We start from the raw sequence: 27,994 nt of genomic DNA on the forward strand, positions 1-27,994 counted from the left end.
GGGGGTGGGGCTGCGCCGGCCTCTTCCCAGCCAGCTTGAAAGGGTTTGCGTAACCGGCCTTGTGGGCCCTTAAAGCGCTCTGTTAAAGCGTTCTGTGGGCGGCCTGGGCTCAACTCCCTTAGTCTAGGCGCACCAAGGGAGTTGCTCCTAGCTCTCGTCCGTCCCGGGTTTGCTTTTCTTTCCTTCCCGATGCCCGGCTCTTAGATCCACTACCGCAGAGTCTGCGGCTGCCAGGAAGCCCAGATTCGAGTGTCCGGAGAGTAACCGGAAGTGCTGTCCCCAGGCCTAGGGGCGGCGCCGGCGGCTGCAGGGTAAGCGCGGCCTGCGGGGCCCAGGGGTGGGAAGGGTGCGCGGCGGGACCCAAGACCCAGGGCCACAGTCGAGTGGGACCAGCCCCTGTTCCTGGACACTGAGCATGGTCTGGTCCCCCCTGACGGCGGACGGAGGACTGAAAGATGGTCAATGAAAAGTTGAAAGAAGAGAACCTTAGTACGGTAGTTCCTAGAGATAATAATAGTAAACACGGCAAGGCACTTTTCAAAGCAATATATATCTTTCATATATATCGAGGAAAAAAAGGACGTTGAGTGGATTTTTCTCTTCATCTTCAGTGCAGGAATTAATTATGTTGCAGTTGAATCTATCTGCAGAAAAATCTGGTTTGTTTAATCTTCCTATAACCATTTCTTTTTGGAAAACGGAATTACATATAACTTTATATTATATACACTTATCGCGTGCACCTTGGGGTTTGTAGACGAATGGGTCTTTGATCTTAGAAGCTGAGATAATACATACAAAAACAATTAGCAGAAGGAGAAAAAACAAACGAAAAACGAGGCTTAGGGCTTTGTTACGAAGTTGCAGTTAGTAATTATTCAGAAAGACTCCTGACATTTTGTCTAGAGTTAGTCGGAACTGATGGCTACCCGTGGCAGGTACTTCCTGCAGGAGAAACAATGTAAGCAAAGATAGGAAGAGATAAGCTATGGTTGAAGGATGCTCACTGGAATGGAGAGGAAATCAGACCAGTTTTCTAGGCCAGCTCTAGAAAAATTATGAATTATAAATTTCACAAGGTCATCGTCTACATTATTTATTTTTCCTCTAGGAGAGAGAAGAATTGAGTGTTGTGAATAGTTCTGGACTAGAGACCTTTTGAAACCAAAAGGAAGATGGTCTTGAGTCTTTCTTGTTATGGTAAGTGGCATACCAGGCTCTGTTTCTGTATAAATGTGGATGGGGGCGTGGGGTGGGGCAGGGTGAAAGGAAAGTATGGGAGAAGATATATGGAAAAAGAGAATGGCCCTTTCTTAGCTCCTAAGATAGCAGAGCGATAAAACTGGGCCCTATCCTACCAACTTAAGGCTATTTTCTACTCCTTTTCAACATGCATGCATATACACATTAGGCTTGCAGTAATTGCTTTTTGATTGATTTGTAACACAAAGAGGGTAGTATGCCTAATGCTTAGGTAGGCTCTGGAGTCAGAAGATAGGTATTTAAATCCTGACTCTGCTACTTACTATTTGTAAGTTGTTGGGTGATTATCTAACTGCCGTAAGCATCAGGTTTTCCATCTGTAAGATCCAAACATTGGTATTAATACCTATTTTATAGGATCCGTGGGAGGACTAAATGAGATAATCCATGGAATCAATGAAAAATAAATGAGAAATTTCCAAGCCTAAGGCCTATAAACACCATCTAGTTTTTAAATAATGCTTTACTAACTTTGTCTCTTGGTCCCATATACCCTTTAAGGATAACCATGAACTCTCAAGTTGTATGAATTAGCCTGTCTGCTTGGACTTTTGTTGTCTTCCAGTTTATTCCTTTCACTTCGACCCTAGGCATGAAAGAGTACTAGTCTCTTCCTAGGATGCGGCAAGAGAAGCATCCTAAAGGAGGGTACCCTGGAGCTAAGACTTGAAAGATGTATTTGGGCTTGCTAGATGAACCAGCAAGGGCTACTGGTCTAGTCTGTTATATTGCTACTGGGGGTCCAAGGATGATGATTGCCTTTTTGTTCTGGTATTTGTTCACACTTTTCATTTATTCAACAAATGTACTCTTGGTACTAGGGATATTACAGTAAGCAAAAGACTAAGTCCTAACCCTAATAGAAGTTATATTTTAGTAAAAAGACAAACAAATGAACAAATATAAAATGTGTACCACAAAGTTGAATGGTGATAAGTGCTATGGAGAGAAATAAAATGGGATAAATCAACACAGGCTAAATTTTAGATAAGGTAGTCAGGGTGTGCTGCTTTTTGAGGAAGTAGTCTTCAAGCAGAGACTTGAGTCCAATAAAGGAGTAAGCTGCATGGGAACTGTCTCTTATACACATCTAGATGTGTATAAGAGACAGCTCTACTCCTGGTTTGAGACCTCAGTTAACAGCCTTGGGAAAACTGTAACATAAACTGCAACGCTGTTGGTGCCGTTTCTTGTTAGACAAGGTCGCAGTGATTGCCTATCCCCCACAGCCTGCCTTCCACTGCGCGAACAAGACCGCCTCCCACCAAAGCGCCGAGGGCTCCCAGAGCGCAGGCGCCCCGGGCCCCGCCCCTTTCCGAAGACTCGGCTCCTATTGGCCCAGGGGCCGGGGTTGAAACGCCCTAATAGCCGGACCGGGGTGATCATGTGACTTGCGGGGGTGGGGCTGCGCCGGCCTCTTCACAGCCAGCTTGAAAGGGTTTGCGTAACCGGCCTTGTGGGCCCGTAAAGCGCTCTGTTAAAGCGTTCTGTGGGCGGCCTGGGCTCAACTCCCTTAGTCTAGGCGCACCAAGGGAGTTGCTCCTAGCTCTCGTCCGTCCCGGGTTCGCTTTTCTTTCCTTCCCGATGCCCGGCTCTTAGATCCACTACCGCAGAGTCTGCAGCTGCCAGGAAGCCCAGATTCGAGTGTCCGGAGAGTAACCGGAAGTGCTGTCCCCAGGCCTAGGGGCGGCGCCGGCGGCTGCAGGGTAAGCGCGGCCTGCGGGGCCCAGGGGTGGGAAGGGTGCGCGGCGGGACCCAAGACCCAGGGCCACAGTCGAGTGGGACCAGCCCCTGTTCCTGGACACTGAGCATGGTCTGGTCCCCCCTGACGGCGGACGGAGGACTGAAAGATGGTCAATGAAAAGTTGAAAGAAGAGAACCTTAGTACGGTAGTTCCTAGAGATAATAATAGTAAACACGGCAAGGCACTTTTCAAAGCAATATATATCTTTCATATATATCGAGGAAAAAAAGGACGTTGAGTGGATTTTTCTCTTCATCTTCAGTGCAGGAATTAATTATGTTGCAGTTGAATCTATCTGCAGAAAAATCTGGTTTGTTTAATCTTCCTATAACCATTTCTTTTTGGAAAACGGAATTACATATAACTTTATATTATATACACTTATCGCGTGCACCTTGGGGTTTGTAGACGAATGGGTCTTTGATCTTAGAAGCTGAGATAATACATACAAAAACAATTAGCAGAAGGAGAAAAAACAAACGAAAAACGAGGCTTAGGGCTTTGTTACGAAGTTGCAGTTAGTAATTATTCAGAAAGACTCCTGACATTTTGTCTAGAGTTAGTCGGAACTGATGGCTACCCGTGGCAGGTACTTCCTGCAGGAGAAACAATGTAAGCAAAGATAGGAAGAGATAAGCTATGGTTGAAGGATGCTCACTGGAATGGAGAGGAAATCAGACCAGTTTTCTAGGCCAGCTCTAGAAAAATTATGAATTATAAATTTCACAAGGTCATCGTCTACATTATTTATTTTTCCTCTAGGAGAGAGAAGAATTGAGTGTTGTGAATAGTTCTGGACTAGAGACCTTTTGAAACCAAAAGGAAGATGGTCTTGAGTCTTTCTTGTTATGGTAAGTGGCATACCAGGCTCTGTTTCTGTATAAATGTGGATGGGGGCGTGGGGTGGGGCAGGGTGAAAGGAAAGTATGGGAGAAGATATATGGAAAAAGAGAATGGCCCTTTCTTAGCTCCTAAGATAGCAGAGCGATAAAACTGGGCCCTATCCTACCAACTTAAGGCTATTTTCTACTCCTTTTCAACATGCATGCATATACACATTAGGCTTGCAGTAATTGCTTTTTGATTGATTTGTAACACAAAGAGGGTAGTATGCCTAATGCTTAGGTAGGCTCTGGAGTCAGAAGATAGGTATTTAAATCCTGACTCTGCTACTTACTATTTGTAAGTTGTTGGGTGATTATCTAACTGCCGTAAGCATCAGGTTTTCCATCTGTAAGATCCAAACATTGGTATTAATACCTATTTTATAGGATCCGTGGGAGGACTAAATGAGATAATCCATGTAATCAATGAAAAATAAATGAGAAATTTCCAAGCCTAAGGCCTATAAACACCATCTAGTTTTTAAATAATGCTTTACTAACTTTGTCTCTTGGTCCCCTATACCCTTTAAGGATAACCATGAACTCTCAAGTTGTATGAATTAGCCTGTCTGCTTGGACTTTTGTTGTCTTCCAGTTTATTCCTTTCACTTCGACCCTAGGCATGAAAGAGTACTAGTCTCTTCCTAGGATGCGGCAAGAGAAGCATCCTAAAGGAGGGTACCCTGGAGCTAAGACTTGAAAGATGTATTTGGGCTTGCTAGATGAACCAGCAAGGGCTACTGGTCTAGTCTGTTATATTGCTACTGGGGGTCCAAGGATGATGATTGCCTTTTTGTTCTGGTATTTGTTCACACTTTTCATTTATTCAACAAATGTACTCTAGGTACTAGGGATATTACAGTAAGCAAAAGACTAAGTCCTAACCCTAATAGAAGTTATATTTTAGTAAAAAGGCAAACAAATGAACAAATATAAAATGTGTACCACAAAGTTGAATGGTGATAAGTGCTATGGAGAGAAATAAAATGGGATAAATCAACACAGGCTAAATTTTAGATAAGGTAGTCAGGGTGTGCTGCTTTTTGAGGAAGTAGTCTTCAAGCAGAGACTTGAGTCCAATAAAGGAGTAAGCTGCATGGGAAAGAGCATTCTAGGCAGAAGGAACAGGTGCAAAAAGCTCGGAGGTGGCCTGTGAGGCTGAAGATACGCAGAGGTACCACATTATGTAGGGCAGTAAAAACTTTGGATTTTATTCTGAGTGTGATAGGAAACAGTATTTGAAATTAGGGAAGTGTCATGATTTTTTTTTTTTTTTTTTTTGAGACGGAGTCTTCGCTTTGTCACCCAGGCTAGAGTGCAGTGGCACGATCTCAGCTCACTGCAAGCTCCACCTTCTGGGTTCACACTGTTTTCCTGCCTCAGCCTCCCGAGTAGCTGGGACTTCAGGCACCTGCCACCATGCCCGGCTAATTTTTTGGTATTTTTTAGTGAAGAGTGGGTTTCACCGTGTTAGCCAGGTTGGTCTGGATCTCCTGACCTTGTGATCCACCCACCTTGGCCTCCTAAAGTGCTGGGATTACAGGCGTGAGCCACCGCGCCCGGCCTTATGATCTGTTTTGAGGTTTGGCACCCACACTTACTTTTTAAGGTGTTGACATCTAAAAAAAAACCTGGATATAAATAGGAAAATTATTTCCTTATTTATTCAGTTTTTTTTTCTTTTTCTTCTTAATGCCCCACACTTCATTGGTTGTTTAGCACAAATAAGACACCTTGGACTGATAACTTTAGGGAAAAATGTAAATGATTTGCTTGGCTGTGACAAAACTAAGAATCCTTTATTTTCACTGTATTCTCCTATTGAGCTTAACAATAGTACAAATTTTAAAAGACAAAACCTTTAATGAACCCCCCATCTTACAGCTATTTGTCTGTATCCCTGCATATCTTTACTTAATTGTGATTCTGAGTTGGAATTCTTCTTTTTCCTTCTAATATTGCTCCATAAATTTTTTCTAGTTTTTGCATAATCTTCATATTTATCATTTACTGGCCAAATTGTTTTATTAGTTATTTTAAGTGGGTTTTGAACAAGGCTTTGCACAAGAATCAGGCATAGAAAATGAGCTTAATACATGTTAGTGGTTCTGTGCATGTGAAGGTAGAATTAAGAAAATAGTAGAATCTACCATTTATTAAGCATCTACTGAGACCTAGACATTGAGCTTAGTACCGGCAGTGTCTTGGTTCTCATAGCAACTCTGTGAGGAAAAAAGAGAAAGTTGAAGTTAAAGGAAATTAAGTTACTCACCACAGCTACAAAAGAGTAGAGTGGGAATTTGAACCAAAATCTGCATACAGAGCTTAAACTGTCAGTATTAACCACCAAAATAAACCAACCTTTAGCCACCATGTTTTTTGAAAACCAAAATAAAATACTTTTTAATTTTGAATAAGTACAGACATACAAAAATTGCAAAATGATACAAAGAACTCCCATATACCCTTCACCCATATGCTCTAAATAACAGTTTACCATGTTTGCTTTAGGATTTTGACTCTATTAAACAAACGTTTTAGTCTGTTTTGGGCTGCTATAACAGAATACAATAGACTTGAGTAATTTGTAATGAACAGAAATTTATTGGCTTATGATTCTGGAGATTCAAAAGTCCAAGACAGGGACTGGCATCTAGTGAGAGCCTTCTTTCTGTGTCATTTCATGGCAAAGGGGCAAAGAGAGAGTGAGAGCAAGCAAGAGTGCTCAGAAAGGGACCAAACTCATCTTTTTATGAGGAACTGACTCCTGAAATAATGGCATTAGTCTATGAGGGTGGTGCCCCTGTTACCCACATACCTCCCATTAGTACCCGTTTCCAAACATCACTGCATTGGGGATCAGGTTTCCAATGCATTAACTTTGGAGGACACATTCAAAGCATAGCAATACGCATAAACGTATATATAGATTTTTTCCTGAACCATTTGAGAGTAAGCTGTAGACATCGTGCCTCTTCTCCAACAGAAGCAATCAGAATCAACATCTCCATATGCATGTACAGTACTACTAGCTACATGCCATCCTTAGGAGAACTGAGAAAACAGTCATTCAGATTCATTTTCTGTGGGGACTTCTTTTCTAGAACCCTGGTTGAGAAAGCCTGTCCTAAATACTCAATTGTGTATTTCCTAAAAACAAGGATATTCTCTAGAAATTATCGTTACCATTATCAGAGTCAGGAAATTAACATTCATAGAATAAGTACTGTTATCTAATCTCCAGACCTTGTTTGAACTTAGCCAATTGTTCCACTCATGTTGTTTAAGGCAAAAAGAGAAAAATGTTTTTTGTGGGCCAAGATCTAATTCAGCATCAGTCGTTTAATTTAATTATAATATTGTCTCTATTGTGAACATATTTTCAGACTTTGTCTTTCATAACTTTGACAATTTTTGAATATTTAGGCCATTTATTTGGTAGTTTCCCTCAGTTTGGGTTTCTCTGATGTTCCCTCGTGATCAGATTCAGGTTAGACATTTTTGGCAAGATACCTCAGAAGTGATGTTATGTTTTTCTCTTTGCATCATATTAGGAGGCACATGATGTTTTAGCTCATTACTGGTCATACTCACTTTAGTTGAAGTACCACTTGGTTAAGGTGGCGTCTTCCAGGTTTCTATACTATGAAGTTACTCTTTTTGTATTTATAATTATTAAATATCTAGTGGGGAGATATTTTCAGATTATGTAAATATCTTGATTCTCAAAAAATTTTTCATCCACTAGATTTTTGCACAGTACTCTTGATTGAACATGAAGTTTTTAATTCCATCATTTCTTCTATATTTGTTTGCTTTTCTAATGCAAAAAAGCTTTCCCTTCTATACACTTTTTTTTAAATGAGTACAAATTCATGGATTCTTATTGTGTGACTAATTTATTACTGTTATTACTTATTTCAGTGTTCTACTTGTTCCAGATTTGTACAGTGGCAGTCCTTCCATCCTGAATTATGGGTCCTTCTGGCATATTGCACCACTTTTTGAGCACATCTTTCTGACACATCAGGATAGTCCAGGCTCATCTTACACTTTCCAAACCCTGGAAACAGCCATTTCTCCAAAGAGTCTTGATTCTTTTCAATGGAGAATGGTATTTAGAAACCCATATCTGAATGCTTGGTATACTCATTACTACTAGGATTTTATTGTTTCTGTGACTTCTCAGCAAACATTACTAGGAAAAAAAAAAAAATACACACACATAATTTCACACATACATACATTTCTTTATTCTCTATATAAACCTTAAAATCTTGACTTATACTGATACTTCTGATTCCAGTTAAACACTACAGAGTTGATTCTAGCCTTTCTCTTTTCTATATTTTTAGCCTTCTTCATTGACAATGAGGAATCTAGGTGACATTATCCATAGTATATTTACTTATTTATGCAGTCCTAGGATACACATTAAGTAGTGTACCCTTATCCCGACAGGGGAGAAAACCTCTACTGATTCGAGTTATTTTTATCTTGAGATTGAATATACATAGTCCCATTACTGTGTTAAAGAGTTTTTTTTTTCCTCTTCTGCATAGTTGTTATTTATTTGAAACACAGGTACGTTTGTTTTTATGCTTTTCTCGTCCATCTTGACTATTTAGTTCATTAGTTCATTCATTTATTGAATATGTAAAATATAACATAATTCTAAAAGTAAAAATATATGTGTTGTGTCTTCATATTCTTAGAGAAACATGACTCTTCCTCCTCCACCCAATTCTGTTTTCCTGTGCCCCCAGTTCCATTTTTATCTGCCTTGTAATGATAACCAATCTCATTACTTTCTTGTTTTTTGGGGCAAGTGGAGAAATACATATTTTTATTTCTACTTTCTTACATAAAATACAACATACTTTTTTACAGTTTGCTTTGTAAAATTTATAATTTATCTTGGAAATCACTCCACATCAGTTGATAAAGATGTTCCACATTCTCTTTTACAGTGACATAGTACTCCATTATATGTGGATGTACCATAGTTTATTCACCATTTTTTTATGTACAGATATTTAAGTTATTTTAAATATTTTTCCATTACAAACATTACTACAGTGAGTAATGTTATGCTTTATATTTTCATGTTATTGGAGTTGAATCTTCAGAGTCCATTTCTAGAAATGGGATTGCTGAGTCAAAAGTAAATGTATATCTAGTTTTGTTACATACTGCCACATTCCCCTGCGGAAGAGATTGTACCAATATGCATTCCCTCCAGCAACAGAGTTTGTCTGTTTCCTTACAGTGTTGACAACGAAATGCATTGTCATACCTTTTAATGTATGCTGATTTAATTGGTGAGAACTGGTATTTCCTGTACTTTTAAAAAATTTCTTCATTTTTATATAAACTTACCAATTTGCATTCCCCCCAGCAACATATGAGTGTGTTTCCTTACAGTGTTGACCACAAAATGCATTGTCATACCTTTTAATGTATGCAGATTTAATTGGTGAGAACTGGTATTTCATGTACATTTAAAAAATTATTTCATTTTTATAGACTTTACTTTTTAGAGAACTGTTAGGTTCATAGGAAAATTGAGCAAAAAATACCGAGAGTACCCGTATGTCCCCTACCACTCCCTTTACCCTGACACATGCACATACCACACACACAGCACACACAGCATCCCCCACTGTTAATATCTTCAACAGAGTGATACATTTCTTACAATCAATGAACTTAAGTTGATACATCATTGTCACCCAAACTCCATAGGTTACATTAGGGTTCACTCTTTATATTGTACATTCTATGGGGTATCTATAATTTTTTTTTTTTTTTTTTTTTGAGACAGAGTTTCACTCTTGTTGCCCAGGCTGGAGGGCAGTGGTGCCATCTCGGCTCACTGCAGCCTCTGCCTCCCAGGTTCAAGCGATTCTCCTGCCTCAGCCTCCCTAGTAGCTGGGATTACAGGCTCCTGCCACCAGGCTCAGCTAATTTTTTGTATTTTTAGTAGTGACGGGGTTTCACTATATTGGCCAGGCTGATCTTGAACTCCTGACCTCAGGTGAACCACCTGCCTCAGCCTCCCAAAGTGCTGGGATTGCAGGCGTGAGCCACCACGCCTGGCTCGACTTGCCAATTTTTTAAACTGGTTTTTTTGTTGTTGAGTTTTAAGGCATATGTATATTTTTGTATATTTGGGAGATTTTAAAATGTTGGGAATAACAGTCTTTAATCAGATGTGTCTTCTGCAAATATTTTCTCCCAGTCTGTGACTTGTCTTCTCATTCTCTAGACAGTTTGTTTCATAGAGCAGACATTTTTAATTTTAAAGTCCAGCTTGTCAATTTTCCTCCATGGATCATGCCTTTGATGTTGTATCTAAGAAGTATTGCCAGCACAGGCGTGGTGGCTCACGCCTGTAATCCTAGCACTATTGGAGGCCAAGGTAGGCAGATCACTTGGGCTCAGGAGTTCAATACCAACTTGGGCAACACGGTAAAACCCTTGTCTCTACCAAAAATAGAAAAAAATAGCCTGGACTAGTGACATATGCCTGTGGTCCCAGCTACTCAGGAGGCTGAGGTGGGAGGACCACTTGATTCTGGGAGGCAGAGGTTGCAGTAAGTTGAGATCGCACCACTGCACTCCAGCCTGGGTCACAGAGCGAGACCCCCATTCCAAAAAAATAAAATCATTGCTATACCCAAGGTCGTCTAGATTTTCTCCTATGTTATCCTCTAGAAGTTTTATAGTTTTGTGTTTTATACTTAGGTATCTGATTCATTTGGGGTTTGTAAATTTTTTTTAATTGAGAAGTAAAATATGTATGTATTTATATGTATACATTGTGGAATAGCTAAATCAAGCTATTTAACATATATTACCTCACATACCATTTCTTGTGGTGAGAACATAAAATCTACTCTCAGCAATTTTCAAATATGCAGTGTATTTTTACTAGCTGTAGTCACCATGATGTAGAACTCTAGAACTTGCCTAGAGTAGAACTCTAGAACTTATTCCTCCTGTTTAACTGAAATTTTTTATCCTTTGACCAATATCTTCCCAACCCCGCTACCTCTCCCCTGGTAGCCACCATTTTACCATCTGTTTCTATCAGTTAGACTGTTTTATACTCTGTATGTAAGTGAGATTATGTGGTATTCATGTTTCTGTGTCTGTCTTATTTCACTTAATGTCCTCCAACTTCATTTATGTTGATGCAAATGATAGGATTTTCTTCTTTTTTTTTTGCATGTGAATGTCTAGTTACTTCAGCGCCATTTGTTGAAAAGACTATCTTTTTCTGCATTGTATCTATTGCCTTTGTTCCTTTATCATAGGTCAGCTGATTCTATATATATGGGTATATTTTTGGACTCTCTTCTGTTCCATTTATCTATTTGTCTGTTCTTTCACTATTACCACACTTTCTTGATACTGTATCTTTAGTGTTGTAACTTCAAGTAGTATATAGTAAGTGTTGAACTTAGAGGTAACATCAGCGCTCCAACTTTGTTCTTCCCCTTCAGCATTATGATAGCTAATCTAGGTCTTTTACCTCTTCATATAAACTTTGTATCAATATGTCAATATTTACAAGATAATTTGCTGGGATTGTGTTGAATCTGTAGTATAAGTTGGGAAGAACTGACTATTTGACAATATTGAATCTTCTTATCCATGAATGTGGAACATCCCTCCATTTATTTAGTTCTCTTTTTTATTTCTTTTATTAGAGTTTTTAAATTTTCTTTGCATAAATTATGAACATATTTGGTTAGATTTATAGTTAAGATGTTTCAGTTTTTAGAGTGTTAATGTAAATGGTATTATGTTTTTAATTTCAAATTTCACTTGTTCATTGCTGGTATAGAGGAAAATAATTGATTTGTATATTTACCCTGTATTGTGCAACCTTAACTGTAATCACTTCTTAGTTCCAGGAGTTTTTTGTTGATTATTTTTTCAGGTTTTTACATATGTGGTCATGTCACTTACAAAGACAGTTTTATTTCTTCCTTCCTAATCTGTATACCTTTTATTTCTTTTTCTTGTCTTACAGCATTATCTGTCTGTTCCAGTATGATGTTGAAAAGCAGTGGTGAGAGAGAACATTCTTACCTTGTTTCTGATGTTAGCCGAAAGCTTCTAAGTTTTCACCATTAAGTATGATGTTAGCAGTGGTTTTCTTGTAGATGTTGTTATCAACTTGAAGAAGTTTCTCTCTATTCCTAATAATGTCATGTATTTTAATTTGCATTTCTCTAATTATGAGATTGAACAGCTTCTCATATGTTTAAGGGACATTTTTATATTTTTTGTGTGTGAGAATTGTCTTTTGCTTATTTTTGTATCAGATTTTTATTTTCCATCAATTTTTAAGAGATCTTTATATATTAGGTATATTGTTCCTGTATCTCAAATATTGTTACAAATATTTTATCTCAGTTTGCCCATTGACTGTTGACTTTGTTCATTTTTTATATATATAAAATGTTTTTGGCCAGCACGGTGGCTCGCTCCTATAATCCCAGCACTTTGGGAGGCTGAGGCGGGCAGATCACCTGAGGTCGGAAGTTTGAGATCAACCTGACCAACATGGAGAAACCCCGTCTCTACTAAAAATACAAAATTAGCCAGGCATGGTGGCTCATGCCTGCATTCCCAGCTACTCAGGAGGTTGAGGCGGGAGAATCACTTGAACTCAGGAGGCAGAGTGTGCAGTGAGCCAAGATCACGCCATTGCACTCCAGTCTGGGCAACAAGAGTGAAACTCAGTCTCAAAAAATATAAAATAAAATAGAAAAAAGAAAACTTAAAAAAAAAGTTTTTATTTTTAGTCAAATGATTAGTCTTACAGATAGAAAATTTTTGGTACCCTGAGATTAAAGTAGAATTTACTTTAGTTTTCTTACAGTAGCTTATCGTTTCCATGTATACATTTAGATCCCTAACCAATTGGGAGTTGTATGAGGTGTAGATGAAATTGTACCTATTTTCATGTGGCTACCTTGATGTTTTACCATCGTTTATTTAAAAGTCCATTTTTGCCCTGGTGATTTGAGATGTCATCTTTATTGCATACTAAATTTCTATATGTGTTTGTGTCTATTTCTGGATTTTCTATTCTATTTGTCTCTTTATCTAATTGTGTTTTGAAACTCTGTTGTTTTAATATTAGAAGCTTTAGAGTTTATTTTAATGTCTCATGGGTTTAGTTACCCTTCATAGTCTGTCTTTTCATTGCTTCCTGGCTGTCCTTGTTGGTCTTTTCAAAGTGAACTTGAGTAGCAACTGTATAGCTTAGGCATTGGAGATTTTTCTGTAAAGGGCCAGAAAGTATTTTATTTAGGCTTTGGTGGCTATCTGGTCTCTATTGTAACTACTCAATTCTGCCTTTCAATACATTAATGAATAAGTATGACCCTATTTCAGTAAAATTTTATTTGAAAAAAACATGTGGCAGGCCAGAATTGGCCTGTGGGCCATAGTTTGCCACTCCTTAGTCTAGTTTCATAAATAAGCTTGTTATTTTTATTGAGATTGCATTGTTTATAAGTCTTAGGAGGGAACATCTTCATAATATTGAATTGTTCTATACAACAACAAAGGATGTCCTTCCGTTTTTTCAAGTCTATTTTTGGGTGTCAGGAGGGAGAAGGTTTTCCTATGGTTTATTGGGCATGGCTATTTTTTATTTATTTCTAAGTAGTTTTATATTGCTGCTGTTATACAAAGGTTGTTCTCTATCATTGTGTGTTCCAATTAGGTATTATTTATGTTTATTTTAAAAACTGGTGATTTCTATGTGGTAAATTTTATATCCTGCTGTCATACTGAATTCCTTTATCATTTGAATTAGTTTTAGCATTGGTCCTTTGTAGGGTTTTCTAATTATACTATTAAATCACCTCCAATAGAGATAGTTTTACTTCTTTCACACCTCTAGTTGATTTTTCTAATTGCATCGATTAATACTTCCAGGTCAGTGACTGAAAAGAGGAGTATTGGCCATCCTTGCCTTGTTCCTGATCTTAGTAAAAATTATTATAGTTTTTCTAACTTAAGGTATTGGATGAAAGAATGTATGTTTTATGATATTAAAAGGAAGTATCTGTTAATTCCCACTTTCTTGAGTGTTTTTATCCTGAATAGATGCTGATTTCTGTTGCAAGTTCTTTCACCGTCTATGGAGATAATTACATTATTTTTCTCCGTAGGTCTGTATGGGGTATTATATTTAGTGGATTTCCTCATATTGAAAGATAGTCTTAATTTTGAACCAGTTTTGCAAAAAATTCCACTTGGTCATGGTATATTATTTTCTTAATGTGATACCGATTTTTATTAGTATTTCTCACATTAATAAAAAATGTTAGCCAGGCATGGTGGTGTGTGTCTATAGTCCCAGCTATTCAGGAGACTGAGCCAGGAGAATTGCTTGAGCCTAGGAGTTTGAGGCTACAGTGGGCTATGATTGGGCCACTCTTCTCCAGCCCAGGCATCAGAGCAAGACCCCAACTCTTTAAAAAAAAAAAAAAAAAAAGCAATATTGGACATTAATAGTTTTTATACTCTTTTCATCAGTTTAGTTATCAGTGCTATTCTTGTTTCACAAAAATAATTAGGAAGTTGTTCTTTGTTTTCAGTGCTCTGGAAAATATGTATGAAGCATTGTGTTTATTTGGTCTGTTTAGATTTGTAGAATTCTTTTGTGAAACAATGTGGGCCTAGTGCTTTTTATGGAATGTTTCCTTTATAACTTTTTCTATTTATTCTCTGCAAATTGGTGTTTTAAAACTTTATGTCTTTAGTGGAGTCAACTCTAATAAATTGTGTTTCATAAAGAAACACTTATTTCATAGTTAATCATATTTATTTATATAGAGATTTACAAAGTGATTTAATGTATGTGTGTGTTTTCTGTTCGGTGGTTATTCTTCCTTGTCATTTCTTATTTTGTAAATGTGTGCTTTCTCCCTTTTTTTCTTCTTTAAGTTACCTAGTGCTTTATCTGTTTTTTTAAGTTTTACAAAATAAGTATGATTTTGATTTATCATTAGATTTACTGTTTTTGTATTCTCTAGTTCATTGATTTCTCCTTTTATCTATTTTTGTTATTATTTTGATTTTTTTCCCATTTAAAAAAATGATAGAGACAGGATCTTGCTATGTTGCCCAGGCTGGTCTTGAACTCCTGGGCTCAATTGAAATTTATTTTATTAGCTTTTGATCTAAGAATTTAACTTGTTCAGTTTAATTCTTCTGTTTTTATTGATTAAAGAAATATAGGCATAAACTACTTTAAATTTATCCCATAGATTGTAAATGTAATATTTTCAATTATGAATACTTAGAAATTTTGTTGAATTTTTCATTGCCCTTTTTACTGAAGAGTTTTTTAATGGTTTATTTTCCCCCGATTTGAAAGGACCTTTTGTTATTTGATATTTTAATAAATTTCTAGTTTTACTGCAGATTGTTTCTTATAATGTTTCTTTATGAGAATTAATGATGCTTTCTTTGTTACATAATATATGACAGATTTTTGTGGATGATTCATGTGTGGTTGAAAAGAATGTGTACTTATCATGGCATACAGTGTAATATAAATAAGATTTACTTATTAATTAGGTTATTTAGGCCTTCTGCATCATTACTTCTTCTTGGTCCAGTTTGTATGTCTTTTATTGAGAGTGGTATATTAAGCTTTCCTATTATTAGTACTTTACCTCTGTTTCTTTGTATCTGTGTCTCTGTTTTTCCTTTGTAAATGTGCCTGCTGTGTAATGTGATACATAGATAACCATGACTTTAGTGTAATTTAGAAAGTATTCTTATGTTTCATGCTTTTGGCTTGAACTCTACTTTGCCTGATATCAGGATCAAAAGCTCTACTTTTATTGTTTCTGTTTGCCTAGTGTTCCCTTTCCCGCCTGCTTACTTTTAGCCTGCCTGAATCACTTTGGTTTAGGTGTCTCTTGTATATAGCATACAGTTAGGTCTTGCTTGTGAGCCAAAATGAAAATTTCTTTTAATAGGCGTGTTAAGCTCACTTATATTTATTGATATAGTTGATGTTTGGTTTTAACAATGTCATATTATTTGTTATAACTGTATTTTATTACATGTTTTTCTACATGATAGGTTTTCATAGCTCTTTCATGACTTTCTGTTTTGAATGTTTGATTTTTGTTACATTAGCTACTTTTGTACTTAGATTTATTTTATTTATTTATTTTTTTTTGAGGTGGAGTTTTGCTCTTGTTGCCCAGGCTAGAGTGCAATGGCATGATCTCGGATCACCGCAACCTCCGCCTCCAGGGTTCATGTGATTCTGCTGCCTCAGCCTCCCGAGTAGCTGGGATTACGGGCATGCACCACCATGCCCGGCTAATTTTGTATTTTTAGTAGAAACAGAGTTTCTCCATGTTGGTCAGGCTGGTCTCGAACTCCCGACCTCAGATGATCCGCCTGCCTCGGCCTCCCAAAGTGCTGGGATTACATGCATAAGCCACTGCAGCCGTCCGTACTTAGATCTTTTTTAATGCCTTTAGTCCATTAAAAAAAATAAATTTCTATATTTAACCTTTAATTATTTGATTTTTAAGGTTTTTAAAATTTTTCTTTTCTAAAAAGCCATTTTAGCTTCAGATGATTTTTTAGTTTAATAGTATCTTTTAACTCTCACCTGCCATTAATACAACATTGTAATCCCACCTTATTCGTGGGGGATATGTTCCAGGACTCCTGGTGTATACCTGAAACTGCAGATAGTATTGAACCCTAAATGGCTTTTTGTTCTGTTTTGTTTTGTTTTGTTTTTTTTACATACTTATTTGTGATAAAGTTTTTTGTACTTAGAGTGGGTTTTTCTTTCTGGCAATAAATTTTAGGTCAATCTTGCCCACTGCTAGCTCTCTTCTCTTTACCCCACATTCTCAGATTGTCCTTGCTCTCATTGATAGCTTATGGCTAGAATGTGAGAGACAGCTATATGGGATTTGGTGACAGTGTGGGCTTTGTATAGTACATTTGTTCATCTTTTTCTTACTGCTTTAAAAGGATGTATTGAGAGATTTGAATTTCTGTAGCCACCATTTTCCCCTCTGACTGTGTTTTATTACCACGTTCTTTATATTTCCTCTAGAGATGTTTTCCTTTTTTTTTTTTTTTTTCATATTTAAGTCAGTTTTCTGTCCATTGACTTCCATGGCCAATTTTAAATAATTGGTGTGCAAACACTGCATGTTCTCACTTATAAGTGGGAGCCAAACAATCCAAACATAGACACAGGGAGAGGAACAACACACACTGGGACTGTAGCAAGGTGTGGGGGCAGGGAGAACATCGGGAAAAATAGCTAATGCATGCTGGGCTTAATAACTAGGTGATGGGTTGTTAGGTACAGTACACATTTACATAGGCACACGTTTACCTATGTAGCAAACCTGCACATCCCGCACAGGTACCCTGGAACTTAAAATAAAAATAAATAAATAAATGATGTGGAAGCTTATAGGTTTTCTGAAAAGTCTCAGTTGACAATTATGTTTTACAGCTTTTTCTCATTTCTGTATTTAGGGCTACATTGAGTTTAGGCCCCAGGATACTGAAGAGGACCAAAAGGGGGGAAAAAAAAAGGAAGTAAAATCACTGCTGGTTGAATGGCATTTAAAATTCTGGTCTTTCCTGACTTGCATGCTATGTGCTTTTCAGAGTTGTCAAATAACTGGGCCATACGTTCTGTCCAGACTTCTTAGTTGGGTTCAGTAGGATAACATTGGTGACATGTGTTTACTCCATCTTACCTGGAACTAGAGCCATAAAACATGTCATTTGAATACTAGCAGCTATGAGCTAAGTGTCATAGAGAGCCTCAGCTCTATGGCCCTATATGCTGCCTGGGTCCAAGTAGTTCCATTTTTGCTTCTGATGCTTAGTGGCAGGAAGGTTGTTGAGGGAAATGAAAGTCCCATTAACCTAAGGATAAGGCAGGTTAAAACTTCTAGAGAAAGATATCAGCAGCTAAGTGTGGACTCTCTAACTTCTTTTTGTGCCCCTAATTGACCACCTCCTGGGTTGTTTGTGGTTGAAATATAAAGCAACTTAGGGTGTTATAAATTTTGAATAACCAAAATTGTGATAATTACGTGGGTTCCAGTGGTAGTAAGGTGGTAATTTTGTTATAATCCCAAAAATACTTTGTAGTCTCTATTATACTTTGGATCAGGACAGCCTGAGTTCCTGTGGGGAAGATAATGGCTTAGTGTTTTCAAGATACCACCAAGATTTAGTGTTAGGAGCCCTTTGCTGCAATGTTGTTATAGTTGCAAAGGAAGCTATAGATTGTGCAGATGGGTTATAGATTCTAAGGAGTCATATGGGATGATTTAAGACTACAGAATTGAATTTAAGGGATTAGATAAGAAAACCCATCTGTTCTTTTTAACTGTAGTTTACCCATTGTTAAGTCCTTTGAGTGTAAATGATCTAGTGCTAAATTCTCTCATTTATGGCTTTCTATCCTTTTCTTGTCTTTGTGTTTTACAGAATGCTATCTTCCTTGAGAAGTCAAATTCTCAGGATCAAGAATGTATGTTTTCTTCCGTCTGGATTCTAGGTAAGCTACAGTTACTTCAGTATTTTGAAGTGTCCCTTCTCTTTCCCAGTCTCCATCTCATCAGAGTACCTCCCATTCTTTGTGACATTCAGTCCTTTTATCAGACAAGTAGAGAAATAGAATTTCAATGAGAATTCATTCATGCACTTAGCAGATGCTTGTTAAGCACCAACTTTGTACCTGGCATTACTTTATATGGTAGGGAAAGATCATCAAACGAAACAGATATGCTTGTCATATTTTAGCAATAGACAATAAACTGAATAAAGTGAATTATGTAGTCTGTTAAAAGGTTTTGAGTGCCATGAAGAAAAGCAGAAAAGGGGAATAGTGAATGTTGGGGCATGAAGACTATTCACAACTTTAAACAGAGTGATTAGGAAAGGCCTTCCTCAGAAATGACATCTGAAAAAAATAGTCTTTGAAGGAATTAAAAGAAATTTGTGCACACATCTGGAGGAAGAAAGCTGTAGGCAGAAGAAAGAAAGCGCAAAGGCCCTAAGGGGAGTATATCTGGATGAGGAACAGCTAGGAAGCCATTGCGGCTGGATTAGAACATGCAAAGAGAAGAATAATATAAAAGGGTGTCAGAGAGGCAGTGACAGGCTAGCAGGGCAGCTCAAGTGGACCTGTTGGGCTATTGTAAAAGTAAGAAATAAAGAGTGGTTTGGACCGGAATGTAACAACAGAAGCTGGTGAGAAGTGGTTAGACTCTGGATGTGTTTTGAAATTGAGCCAACAAATTTGTTGATGGCTTGATTGTGAGGTATGAGAAAGAAGAGTGCAGGATGACTCCAAGATTTTAGCCTGAAGAAATAAAGGATGAATTTGCCATTAACTGAGATGAGGCAGGCGATAGGTGGAGTAGATCTGGCATCCAGCCCCAGTGTAAGTCCTTTGCTCACTTCCTTTGACTATAAGGCAAAAGCAGATACTTGCCATTTAGCTCTGTAAACTCAATTTAATAAAATAGGAGTAATGCTTGTGATACTTTAGGCTTTGAGGATTGAGATTGTGACAGTGACAGAATATACTCTGGTCTTATAGTCTAAGGAGTTCTGTGATACTGTGAAAGTCACCTGAAAGATGTAATTTGGACCAGAAAAAAGTAATTTCTAGGACAATTCATAGATCATAGAGATATGCTCAAATATTTGTGAAGGGGGCCTGCCCCTCCACACCTGTGGGTATTTCTCACAAGGTAGAGACAAGAGACTGAGAAAAGATAAGACACAGAGACAAAGTATAGAGGAAGAAAAGTGGGCCCAGGGGACCGGAGCTCAGCAAGTGAGGACCTGCACCGGCACTGGTATCTGAGTTCCCTCAGTATTTATTGATCACTATCTCTACTATCTTGGTGAGGGGGATGTGGCAGGACTATAGGGTAATGGTGGGGAGAGGGTCAGCAGGAAAACATGTGAGCAGAGGACTCTGTGTTATAAATAAGTTTAAGGAAAGGTGGTGTGCCTGGATGTGCACATAGGCCAGATTTATGTTTGACTTTACACAGACATCTCGGTGCAGTAAAGAGCAGTATTGCCGCCAGCATGTCTCACCTCCAGCCATAAGGCGGTTTTCTCCTATCTCAGTAAATAGAATGTACGATCGGGTTTTACACCGAGACATTCCATTCCCAGGGACAAGCAGGAGACAGATGCCTTACTCTTATCTCAACTGCAAAGAGACCTTCTTCTTTCACTAATCCTCCTCAGCACAGACCCTTTACGGGTGTTGGGCTGGGGGACAGTAAGGTCTCTCCCTTCCCACGAGGCCATATCTCAGGCTGTCTCAGTGGGAAGAAACCTTGGACAATACCCAGGCTTTCTTGGGCAGCGGTCCCTGCGGCCTTCCACAGTGCATTGTGTCCCTGGGTACTGGAGAATGGAGAATAGCGATGACTCTTACCAAGCATACTGCCTCCAAACACATTTTTACCAAGGCACATCCTGCACAGCCCTAAATCCCTTAAACCTTGAGTCAATATAGCACATGTTTCTGCGAGCACAGGGTTGGGGCTAGAGTTACAGATTAACAGCATCTCAAGGCAGAAGAATTTTTCTTAGTACAGATCAAAATGGAGTTTCTTATGTCTTCCTTTTTCTACATAGACACAGTAACAGTCTGATCTCTCTTTCCGCCACATATTTGAAATGTAGAATTTTAATCACTGTATTTAGCATAAACATGTCTGTTTTGTTTAGCTTGTCTGCTTCAGTTTTGACTTCCCCATTCTTGTTAGCCTTGCAGTGCATTTTTCTCCCATTATGTCCCTCTGTGGTCACAATACTACATTTCTTGTGGATCTGTGTTTTGACTCTGAAGATACTGCGCTACTTCCACCTCATTCAGTTCTTTCTCCTATCCCTTTAAATTTTAGAACAGTTCTGAGTTGACATTTGAAATCTTGGTATATCTTTTTATATTTATAAATAACTTTTACTTACTACAATAAAAGTAAGTAAAAGTAGCAGCCTCTGTGCCTTTCGCAAGGAAAGCATACAAATTGCTGAATGGAAATTGGAAAACTGTGGTTAACAAATTGATGAAACAGAATGTTATCTATCATCTCATTACCAGAGGTAACCATGTTACTACCATGTCTTTTAGATCCTTTTGACTTCCTGTTTTCTCTGAGTGCAAGTGTTATTTGTGTTCTGGTCCCATTACACTTAGTAATTTGCTGTATTCGGTGAGCTTTAATATCATTTCCTTTACAAATAGGTTCCAATCTAATATCTAGTTTATTGGATACTGGACCTTTTTGATAATTTAAGGAACTGTGTACCTTCTCCCCAGAAAAGTACACATATACTGAACATTTTGCAGTTTCAAAGGTTTCAAAAATTACCTAGGAATCTGTGGATACCAAGTAAGAACTCCTCTTCTAGGTTTGAGTACCTACTGTGTGCCAGGCACTGTTCTAAGTGCTGGGGAAACAACTGTGAATGAAGTGAGCCAAAAATCCCTGTCTTTTAGGGGCTTACATTCTCTGGAGAAAAACAAAATCAAAAAGGAGAGGAGTATTGTTTGTGTGAGTCAGCTGGGATGGAGGTGTGGTACAGTTTAGAACAGGGTGGTTGGAAATGACTTCACTGAGAATATGCCAATTGAGCAAAGATCTGAATGAGGTGAGAGAGAGAGCCTTGAAGATTCCTTGAGGAAGAGCCCTTCAGCCAGGAAGAGATACCAAGGCTAAAGACCCTGAAATGGGAGTGAGTCTGTCTTATTTGAACAACAACAAAAACTCAGGGTGACTGGAGTGCAATGAGTAAGTAGAGGAAGAGCAGAGAAATGGATCGGAGTAGTAACTAGGAGTCAGATTTCTTAAGAGCTTGTAGGTTTCTAACAGGAGTGGTTTTGGTGGAGTGGTGAGGGTTGAATGTTTAATTGGAGTATGTTCCAGAAATCTTGGAATACAAAAATTGGAGACAATGAACAGGTTTATTTATTTCAAAGAGTTTTACTGCGGAGAGGAACAGAGAAATGGGAGAACAGCCTGAGTGTGAAGCAGTTGAGAGGCTTTTCTTGTTGATTGTGCTTTTGTTTTTGAGAAGAGAAATAATATTGGAATGGTCCAATAGGAAGGAATAAATTGATAATGCAGGAAAGGGAGGGTGGAATTGCTAGAGTGATGTCCTTGTGAACAAAGTGAGTATACAGATGGAAAGGCTATCTTTAGGTTGAGCAAGGGAAGTTTGTCATTTATGGTAGCAGAAGGAAAGATGCAGTATATGACCACACTTAAAAGAGGTTGTTTGATGTGGTGGGAGCATGTGGAAAGGATTTTGGTTTTGTGTATGTGGTGGTGTTTTGCTTGCTTGCTTCCATTTTCTTAGTAAAATAGGAAGCAAAATTATCAGGTCATACTCTTTAGGTGATGGATGGGGGGTTCTGAATGTATGAGGGAGAGGTTCAAACATATGAAAAGATCACTGAAGAGAGTTAAGTGTGAAGGATATGGAAAATGGCTTCTTTTCTTCCTTTTATTTATGTTATTTAGTCTATTTTTGGTAGTTGATAAATGCATTGACTCATTACTCCCTCTGAACTCTCTTGAATCAACCTAACTCTTTTTAAGATACTTGATCCTTTAGGCATTTCTGTATGTATGCATACCTCTAAACCATAGAATGAGGAGGAAAACAACTTTTTTTTACAGCTTTTCACCATGTGAAGAAACACCTGTTATAAATCTATGTTCCAAGCCTAGACTTTTATCTATAATCAGTCAGGATTTTTCTTTTTGAGCAAGTTATGTGCTTATATAATCATATCAAAGCAGAATCTTAAGCCCCTTTGTCATAATAATAGTGACAGTAAGAGCCAAAACAGAGGGCTTACCAGGAGATTCGTAGTGATTTAATGTTCTACGGGACCGTGTAAGGTAGTTTCTATTATTAATCCACTTTACAGATGAGGAAACAAAGCACACAGTGGTTAAGAAACTTGCCTAATATTACCACTAAGAAGATAGAGTCATAGAAACCTTACTTTTCTCTCTGGTCACTGGGAATTCTAATGATCATTAACTACTTTCTTCCAAGCTTTCTGCAGAAAGGACTCCAGAGATACTCATTGACGGTCCCTTTTGATTTGCTTTCTTCATGAGTAGGCATAGTAATTATTAGTCTTGTCTTGATTTCTCAGCTGAAGCAAAGAAAGATGAAGAGCTCTTGTTTTAAAATTACCCAGATTCGTAGAGGAAAGAGTTCTTACTTGTAGTTTCCCATATGTATTGCTGATCAGTTTTATATTAGCAAAGAGTAAAAGCAAATAACTGATTTCAAGCCATATAAAACCTAGAAGACTTAGGGCCTCTGATACAGAGTTTGTCTTTTCTGCAGTGATTTTAATTTTGAGAATTCTTTTCTTAGTTGTAGGAATATAAATAATATTTCTACTTTGTCTCACAGGGTTGGAAATGTCAAGTAAGGAATTAACGTATATGATGCTGGAAACTTGTAGAGGCTCATGACTGAAAGGCCTGAAACAGATGTATCTTCCAAGTTTTTATCAAGAAAATGACTGTGAGGGCAATGATGGGTCAAGAAGACCAGTGGAAAACTCCATAGGAGAGAGCCATAGAAAATGTACACTTCAGAAGAGAGATGTAATCAGAGAACTCAAAAAAGGAAAATATATAATGTATGCCCTCAGAAGGGTAAAAAGATTTTTATTCATGTGCATGAGATTACTCAAATAGATGGTCATATATACCAGTGCCTTGAATGCAAGCAAAACTTCTGTGAAAACTTAGCTCTTATTATGTGTGAGAGAACCCATACTGGGGAGAAACCTTATAAATGTGATATGTGTGAGAAAACCTTTGTCCAAAGCTCAGATCTTATTTCACACCAGAGGATCCACAATTACGAGAAACCTTATAAATGTAGCAAATGTGAGAAGAGCTTTTGGCACCACTTAGCGCTTTCAGGACATCAGAGAACACACGCAGGTAAAAAATTCTATACATGTGACATTTGTGGCAAGAATTTTGGTCAGAGTTCTGATCTGCTCGTCCACCAGCGAAGCCATACTGGCGAGAAACCGTATCTATGTAGTGAGTGTGACAAATGCTTCAGTAGAAGTACAAACCTCATAAGGCACCGAAGAACTCACACAGGTGAGAAACCATTTAAGTGTCTCGAGTGTGAAAAAGCTTTCAGTGGGAAATCAGATCTTATTAGCCACCAGAGAACTCACACTGGGGAAAGGCCCTACAAATGTAATAAGTGTGAGAAAAGTTACCGACACCGTTCAGCCTTCATTGTACATAAAAGAGTTCATACTGGGGAGAAGCCCTATAAGTGTGGTGCCTGTGAAAAATGCTTTGGCCAGAAATCAGACCTTATCGTACACCAGAGAGTCCACACAGGTGAGAAGCCGTATAAATGCCTGGAATGTATGAGAAGTTTTACTCGGAGTGCCAACCTAATTAGGCACCAGGCAACTCACACTCACACTTTTAAATGCCTTGAGTATGAGAAAAGTTTTAACTGTAGCTCAGATCTTATTGTACATCAGAGAATTCACATGGAAGAGAAACCACATCAGTGGTCTACGTGTGAGAGTGGCTTCCTCCTAGGTATGGACTTTGTTGCCCAACAGAAAATGAGAACTCAAACAGAGGAGCTACACTACAAATACACTGTATGTGATAAAAGCTTCCACCAGAGCTCAGCCCTTCTTCAACATCAGACAGTACACATTGGTGAAAAACCATTTATCTGTAATGTGAGTGAAAAAGGTCTTGAGCTTAGCCCTCCCCATGCATCAGAAGCCTCACAGATGTCTTGACCAGGCAAGAAGCTGTAATACCAACCTTAAAAATTATTTACGTATCAGAGAACTCATTAAGATGAAGACAAATCTCAGACTTTGCTCAGAGCTCAGAATTCAGTGGAGACCAGGGAGCCTGCAATTGGAAGTAGGAGAAATTCTTTGCCCAGAGAGCTGCCCTCACAGGACACCTCATCCTCACTCCAATGAGAAAACTTCAGATGCCCAGAGTTTTTGAAAACTTTCTGTCTGAGCTCAAATTTGATCCCTCACAAGAGGATTCATACAAGTGGGAAACCTTACAAATGCACTGAGTGTGAGAGAGCTTTCTAGCAATGCTCAGCCCTTCTCGTTACAAGAGAATTCACACCGGAGAACAACTTTTTAAATGCCTTCAGTGTCAGTCGTGCTACAGACAGTATGAACATCTCATTGGATCTCAGAAAACCCACCCTGGGGAGAAGCCCCAGCAAGTGTGGAAAAAGCTTCTAACAGAACTCTGACTTACCCATCAGAGAAGCCATACTGGTGAAAAATTGTTTATTTGTCTTAAGTATGGCAAAAACATTCATTGGAGAGCCTTACTTGGGTTTGCACTCCCAAAAAAAACCCAATCTGAGGAAAGACTACAAGTGTCTGAATGAAGAGTGCTTGTTAGTGATCAGCTCTTGTGGTACATCAGGGAACTCACATAAGTGAAAAAACCCATACTTACCTTGAGTCTGAAAAAACCTTTGGTAGAAGCTCCTGTCTTATTGGGCCCCCAAAAACCTGTTCTGCAGTGAGAGATTTACTTGTGGGTGAGAATCTATATACATATAATATGTATGAGAAGAACTGTTCTCATAGTTAGTTGACTCATATGATAGAGAGGACTTTACATGAAATCAGTATGAAAATAGTTTTTTAGATACCCAGAATCTTGTTCTGGGAGAAGCTAGGGCGGGTCAGAGTAGACCTGATGGTTAACTCAGGTAAAGATGCTTTTCTTTTATCTGAACCACTTAATGATTGCTTTACTTTTACTTTTTAAAAATTTCAGAAATCCAATAAAGGAAAGGACTGTAACCTTATGATAGAAGGTGTGGCATGTGTTACTGTTGGGGGAAAGGAGTATATTGACTTTGCCTTGGTTGATATTTTTATGCTTGTCTAGGACGGGACTAGAGTGTTGATAGTAACATGGCAGCCTTTTGGTGGCAGTGAAATGAACTAAGAAGCTAGGGAGTAGCTATCCTAGATCAAAACTCTCCCAATAGTTTTCCCTTTGCAGGACCAATCTTACAAAGAGAGACATACTCAACTTTTTACTTAGTGTTAGTTGAGGCATACTCTCAAAAGTTTTTTCCCCTAAAATATCTTTCAAGTTTTTGCTGGTATTTGAAATTTCAAGTTTAGAAATTCATTTCTTTTTAACTCAAAGTGCAAATTTCATATAATGGTTATGATGGTTTTAGTGTCCATATTTTTGTGACTTCACTTATCATCTCTGTCAGCAATAGATACCCACAGTCAACTCCTAGTAAAATGGCTTTCTTTCAGGAAGACTGAAAGAAAAGTTTAAGCCTCAGTAGGCATAGAGTAAAAAATCACATAATGATGCATTATTAATATAAGAGTAAGGCTTTTTTTTTATTTTGAGTGTCCTAACTCCAAACCTAGTGTTCTTTTCACTCCATTTTCCTGCTGTTTATAGCAAATCAAGACCCATAATGATACATCTTTCATTTATTTCAGTTCTGCCAAGGAAAGAGAAAATACCTTTTAATCCCAGGGAAAGGATTGCAATCACCACATTATAAGGTATATATTTGGCGTGGAATGCAGAATTCTAAATACTAGAAGGGAAAAGTAGTTGGTGGATTCATCAGAGGCTTAAGGATAAGTACTTGTTTCCAATTTAAAAGTATAATTAGGATTGTCTTTAATGATCTCCAGAAATACTATAATTAATCCAGAGATCTATCAATGGTCACATCTCAGTTTTTTTCTTCCCTCAGATTCAAAGACGTGTAATACCAATACTTCAGATTCCTGTAGTATTTGGGACTTTGTAGACTAGTGAATAGATATTTTGTTACTAGTCCAAATCCTCTGATTTTGGTTTGATTTGTCCTAGCAGATCCCTGAGCTTCAGAGAGTATTGCCATTTGGATTCTTGGAGTTGGCGAACTGCTACACTGCTACCTTGTGTATGACTCTAAGCTTTGATCCTAATGGCTGGTTGATGATCATGATAATATTAGGACCAGTGAATATAGCTTATAGTGATAATAAGGATTCTAGGGTATTTTTCTTTCTTTTAGAAAAAGATCCTGGAAGTTTATTTGATCTGACATGTTTTCGTAATTTTTAGAAATAGCTCTTGTACCATGAAAAATGCCCAGTATGGTAAGACACACAAGATGTATTTTTTTCTCTTTGGTGAAAATCATGCCTATCACTAGTATGTGTTTGACATTTGTAATATACTTAAAATAGTATTGGGTGTGAGGCATGGTGGTGATGAAAAGTAGTCCTTATGGCTACTTGTTAGTCATTAGAGAGAACATGGAGAAGGGGTCAAAGTTGGTATCATTAACAGGGCAATGACTTGACCCTCTTTCACTGATCTTACTGGTAGTTGTCTCTAGTTTTTAAGTAAATTAATGATGGACCATCCCTCAAACAGAGAACTTTGGGAGTATGAAACAAGACTGAGGGCTTTTAACCATGGGAGAAAAAAGGTTTTGGTATTATTCATATAGCATAACCTGAGGTTGGAGAGGACCACTTGGGAGCCTGTAACCAAAACTAGATGGTAACTTCTGGGATGGATGGAGGTTCCCTTGAAGCAGTGCCAACCTAAATCTACCTCAGGTAAGTAGTTAGATTAACTTTTTCAAGATTTCAGACCAAACAAGACAACTTGTATTCGGTTGATGTATTCCTATGCTTTAATGTTTTTGTTTGCCCTTAATTCTTAAATAAACATTTGTTCTGAAAAACTCCATTTCTGTCTGCACTGTACTGAGAGAAACAGCATTTCCTCTACACTTGCATTAGAATAAAGTGGTTAATAATGTGATACTTAGACCTGGAGGTAGAGATAACCATTGGACCATCTCGTAATTCCAGCAATTTTGGATGCTAAGGCAGAGAGGAACAGAAGGAATATTGTCTATGCTCTGCTGTGGACATTGGATCCTGTTCGAACCTCTGCACTGTATTCCATAAATGGGG

General features: G+C 38.0%; 1 protein-coding gene across 6 annotated transcripts; it reads left to right on the forward strand.

Annotated features, from left to right (window-relative positions):
• On the forward strand, positions 1-27,764 carry ZNF322 (zinc finger protein 322). 6 transcript variants are annotated; one of them, XM_011966407.1, is made up of 4 exons: positions 1-311; positions 1,112-1,200; positions 18,424-18,493; positions 23,407-27,764. In XM_011966407.1, the coding sequence occupies exon 4, from the start codon at positions 23,582-23,584 to the stop codon at positions 24,788-24,790; it is 1,209 nt and encodes a 402-aa protein (XP_011821797.1). In that variant the 5' UTR covers positions 1-311; positions 1,112-1,200; positions 18,424-18,493; positions 23,407-23,581; the 3' UTR covers positions 24,791-27,764. The 6 variants fall into 6 exon arrangements, with proteins under 6 accessions (XP_011821797.1, XP_011821800.1, XP_011821799.1 ...); XM_011966408.1 differs by lacking the exon at positions 1,112-1,200 and adding an exon at positions 3,770-3,858 and having other exon boundaries at positions 267-311; XM_011966406.1 differs by lacking the exons at positions 1-311; positions 1,112-1,200 and adding exons at positions 2,659-2,969; positions 3,770-3,858.
• Positions 27,765-27,994: the final 230 nt, after the last annotated feature.

The sequence above is a fragment of the Mandrillus leucophaeus genome, unplaced genomic scaffold, assembly GCF_000951045.1.
Source record: "Mandrillus leucophaeus isolate KB7577 unplaced genomic scaffold, Mleu.le_1.0 Scaffold760, whole genome shotgun sequence".
NCBI lineage: Eukaryota > Metazoa > Chordata > Mammalia > Primates > Cercopithecidae > Mandrillus > Mandrillus leucophaeus.